Source organism: Kogia breviceps, chromosome 15 (genome assembly GCF_026419965.1).
Source record: "Kogia breviceps isolate mKogBre1 chromosome 15, mKogBre1 haplotype 1, whole genome shotgun sequence".
NCBI lineage: Eukaryota > Metazoa > Chordata > Mammalia > Artiodactyla > Physeteridae > Kogia > Kogia breviceps.
In genome coordinates this window covers 63,795,021-63,798,769 of record NC_081324.1, presented here as the reverse complement: position 1 = coordinate 63,798,769, position 3,749 = coordinate 63,795,021, and the positions used below count along the sequence as shown (strand labels likewise).

At 67.0% G+C, this 3,749-nt stretch overlaps 1 protein-coding gene across 1 annotated transcript; it reads right to left on the bottom strand.

Annotated features, from left to right (window-relative positions):
• Positions 1–2,170: 2,170 nt before the first annotated feature.
• On the bottom strand, positions 2,171–3,420 carry GSC2 (goosecoid homeobox 2). Its single transcript, XM_059039655.2, has 3 exons — positions 3,168–3,420; positions 2,813–3,066; positions 2,171–2,292 (listed from the first exon to the last, which is right to left on the bottom strand). Exons 1-3 carry the CDS (start codon positions 3,418–3,420, stop codon positions 2,188–2,190), a joined length of 612 nt encoding a protein of 203 aa, XP_058895638.1. The 3' UTR covers positions 2,171–2,187.
• Positions 3,421–3,749: the final 329 nt, after the last annotated feature.

Genomic DNA, 3,749 nt, shown 5'->3' with positions numbered 1-3,749 from the left:
GACGCCAGAGGGGCAGGGCCAGGCTGCACAGGGCTCGTGGGTCATGGGTCACGGCGAGGAGTTTTGTCTTTGTTCTGGGAGCAGTGGGAGCCCTGGGAGTGCTGTAGGCAGGGGAGAGGCATGTTCAGAGTTGCACCCTGACTTTTATGGAGAATGAATCACAGACGAACCAGGGTAGGTACAGGTGGACCAGTTGGAGGCAGCTGCAACAGTCAAGGTGAGAGATGACAGCGATTTTCATCAGGCTGGTGCAGTCGAAGCTGGGGAGAAGGCAGATTCTGGGATTGTTTGGGGAGGTAAAATCGACTTGCCGTTGGCCTGGGTTTGGTGGGTGAGGGCGAAGAGGGGTCAGGGTGCCTGCCCCTAGCTCTCTGGCTCACGCACCGGGGATGCACAGGGAAACAGCCTGCCATGGATAAAGTGACCTAGAGGAGCCCTGGGCTTCCAGGTGGAGTCATCAAAGGGATAGCTGGACATAACTGCCTAGCACAGGGGAAAACCCTGGGATGGGATGTAAATGTGAGACGGAGATGGGACTCAAGTCTGAGGGTGGATGAGATAAACCAGGGTGAGAATGGATATGAGAGGGGAGAGTCTGGGCTCGGCCCAAGGACACCTGTGTTACAGGCAGCTGCGGGGCGAGCCTGCCCAAGATAGCTGGAGAGGAGGGAGAAGCCAGGAGGGCAGCATAACTACTGGTCCCTTGAAAGCAGAGCACTGATCACGGGTGCCCCACACCATGACATAAAGCCACTCAGCCAACGAGGGCGAGCTTTCTGGGACCAGGGGGATGAGGGTGTCCCAGCCGTGGGGAAGCTCCACGGGCAGGCTGTGCGGTCTCCAGGGATACAGCCAGGATTCAGGAAAATGGGCTCTGTGACAGTAGGAAGTGTGCATCCAGGAGGGTGAGCGAGAGCTGCTGTCCTGCCCAGGGACCCCTCGTACTCTGTGTTCTCTGAGCTGACCTGCCTCAGAGAGTTCTGCCCAGGAGCTGCCCTGGCTTCTGCACCTTTTGTGGAGGGACTGTGTCTCCTGCCAGATACCCACCCACATCCCTCCAGGACCTGTGAGGAGGCAGGATAAAGTCCCCACGCCAGGTGAGGGGGGTGTTAGGTGCCTCGTGCCCACCATACAGGCCAACTTGGGGAACTGAGGCCTTGTTTTCACGCTGTCCTTCTTGCTGGGGCCAGGATGATGGAGGGGACAGCATTTTCCAAGGCAGTGGAGGGGGGGATTCTCCCAATTGAACCTGGTCTGGCCCCACAGGGTGGCAGAGATTGGCTGCTGTGAGGGAGGCAGACACTCCTGCATGGAAACCCCAGAGCGAGGAAACCAAGGACGCCCACCCAAGAAGCAGCTCCTAGAGGCCAGTGCAGGGTGCTGGGCCACGATCTGTGAGGCAGTCTGCTCTGCTGGGCCCACCCTGGCACAGGGACGGAGGACTCACCGGGCTGTGACAAGCCTGCCCCCAACTCCCTGGGAAGGAGAGGAGGGGCAGGTCCTGGCTGGGTGTGGAGTGGAGCCACGGAGGACTTCGAGTCTGGACTGCTTTCTCAGAGCTTGTAGTAGCTTGTTTATTTCTCAGTATCCACACAAGACTCACAAGATTGAGCAGCGGGAATGGGGCTTCTGGAGATGACCTCACCTAGCCTTCTTATTCCGCGGGTCAGGATGCCCAGGACCCTGGCACCAGCCCCAGGACGCAGAGACCCCACCCGCCCAGCCTCTGGAGGGTTCTAGGCCAGTCAAGGGGGCTGCATCCCTGCTGAGGAGATGACTGAAGCCAGCAGGAAGTGGGCGGGGAGGAGGACTCTGGGTGCCACTGTTGACAAGGGGTGGCTCCTGTCCTGGGGTGGCTTTGTGCCTCCTGGGATGTGGTGGGGGGTTGAGGAAGTTGATCTGCTCTGTGCCCTGCACCCCACTCCCGAGTCTCCCCGGCCCTCCTGCCCACTTGCACTTGGAAGGGAAGGCGCATGGAGCACGGAGCATCGGTGCGCTCTCCTGCGGGGCGGGTGGCACGGGGACACACGCAGAGGAGCTCCCGCGTTGAGCTCCAGGACGCAGGCAACTGGACAGACACCAGGTTAGAGGCTGGCGTCCTCTCCCAACTCCTATTAGGGTAGGTCTGTCCTCTCCCTGAGCCGGCCCCAGAGGGTGCCACCGAGCCCAGGAGTAACTCTGCAGCCGTCAGCAGCTCTCCTTCGGGGGCTTCTTGGCTCCCGGCAGGAGCCTCGCGGAGGCCGATGTGCGCTTCTGATGTCGCCACTTGGCCCGGCGGTTCTTGAACCAGACCTGAGGAGGAGGAGGGGTGCTCAGGCAGGCCCAGCCCCGGACCCGCGTTCCGCGCGGTTCCCAAGTGGAATGGCCGGGGCTTCGGGACGGACGCGGGCTGTGGGGCCGGCCCCGCGCAGCGGCTGCGCCACCGTCCCTCATCCGCTGCCGATGGGGACCAGGGCTCGGGCCGCGGGACCGGGACCCCTTTCCCACCCGGAGCGTTCTCCCCGCCCGCCCCTTCCCACCCACGCCTCCGTCAGGCGGCGCCCGGGACGCCCATTCAACAGCTTCGCGCTCTTCCGAGTTCCCCAAATTCCGGAACAGAAACGCGCGCCTCATTTGTCATGGGCGGGGGGTGGGGGGGGTTAAAGCAACGGAAAAGAAAACGAGCCCGACCTCTGCTCCAGCCCGCGCCCTTCCTCCCGCGCCATCCCCAGGCGCCGCTGCCAGGAACCCACCCGGCGCCCCTGGTTTCCCGGGATCTGTGCGCCTCCGCCCGCCACGCGGGGCCGTCTCTTCCAAGGCTGCAGGCACCCACCTCCACGCGCTCCTCGCGCAAGCGAATGCGGCCGGCCAGGCGCTCGCGTGTGCCCACGTCGGGGTACTGGTTTTGCACGAAGAGCGCTTCCAGCGCCTGCAGCTGCTCCTCGCTGAAGATGGTGCGGTGGCGCCGCGTGCGCCGCTGTGGGCCAGGGCCGCCCTCGCCGGGCGGCGCCCCGGAGCCCGCGGTGGGTGCGGCCAAGGGCAAAGGCGCCGCGGGCCCCAGCCTCAGCGGCCACGGCAGCCGCGCGCCTGCGGGACAAGGGCGCGGTGAGGCGCAGGCCGGGGACCGGGCTCCGCTATCCCCCGCGCCGCCCCGGGTCCCTCAGCCCCCGCGCCCCGCGCCCACTCACCCAGGCCGGCGGCCGGCTCCGGGGACCCGCGGGGCGCTGCGCGGGGGCCGCAGCAGCAGCAGGCGCAGGGCACGGCCTCGGGCGCCCCAGGCTGCCGCGGCTCCGCGGGGCTCTGGCGGCCGGCGGGCGGCGGCGGGCGGGCGGCCCGGGCCGGGGGTCTGCTCTCGGGCAGGCCGGAGAGGATGTGTTCGATGGAGAAGGGGCAGGGCCGCCTGGGACCCCTGCGGCCCGCCGCGCCCCGCGCCGCCGCCATTCCTCCTGCCCGCCGCCGCCGCCGCCGCGGGAATATATCCGTCGGGGGGGCGCGCCGTAATCCCCGAGCCGGGCGCCGCGTCCACGCGGGTTAATCCCACCGCACGGCCAGGAGCGTGCTAATCCCCGGTGGCGGCGGAGGCGGGCGGGAGCGGTAGCAGGAAGCCCTGCGCCGCGAGTCCATGCTCCCGACTCGCTGGGCTGGTAGAGGCGCGCAGGGCCGCCTCCACTGCCCGACGGCCCCCGGTCCAACCCAGCGGCGTGGGCAAGGGACTGAGGACACCCGGACCACGGCAGCCCCTGGGCGCGGGGCCGCCTCCTGGCCCAACT

Excerpts from the sequence above, each read along its gene's own strand:
- GSC2 (XM_059039655.2), bottom strand. The coding sequence starts at position 3,420 with ATGGCGGCGGCGCGGGGCGCGGCGGGCCGCAGGGGTCCCAGGCGGCCC. Across the intron at positions 3,067-3,167 it reads GGAGCCGGCCGCCGGCCTGG|GCGCGCGGCTGCCGTGGCCG; the intron begins GTGAGTGGGCGC and ends CTTGTCCCGCAG. Across the intron at positions 2,293-2,812 it reads TGCGCGAGGAGCGCGTGGAG|GTCTGGTTCAAGAACCGCCG; the intron begins GTGGGTGCCTGC and ends CCTCCTCCTCAG.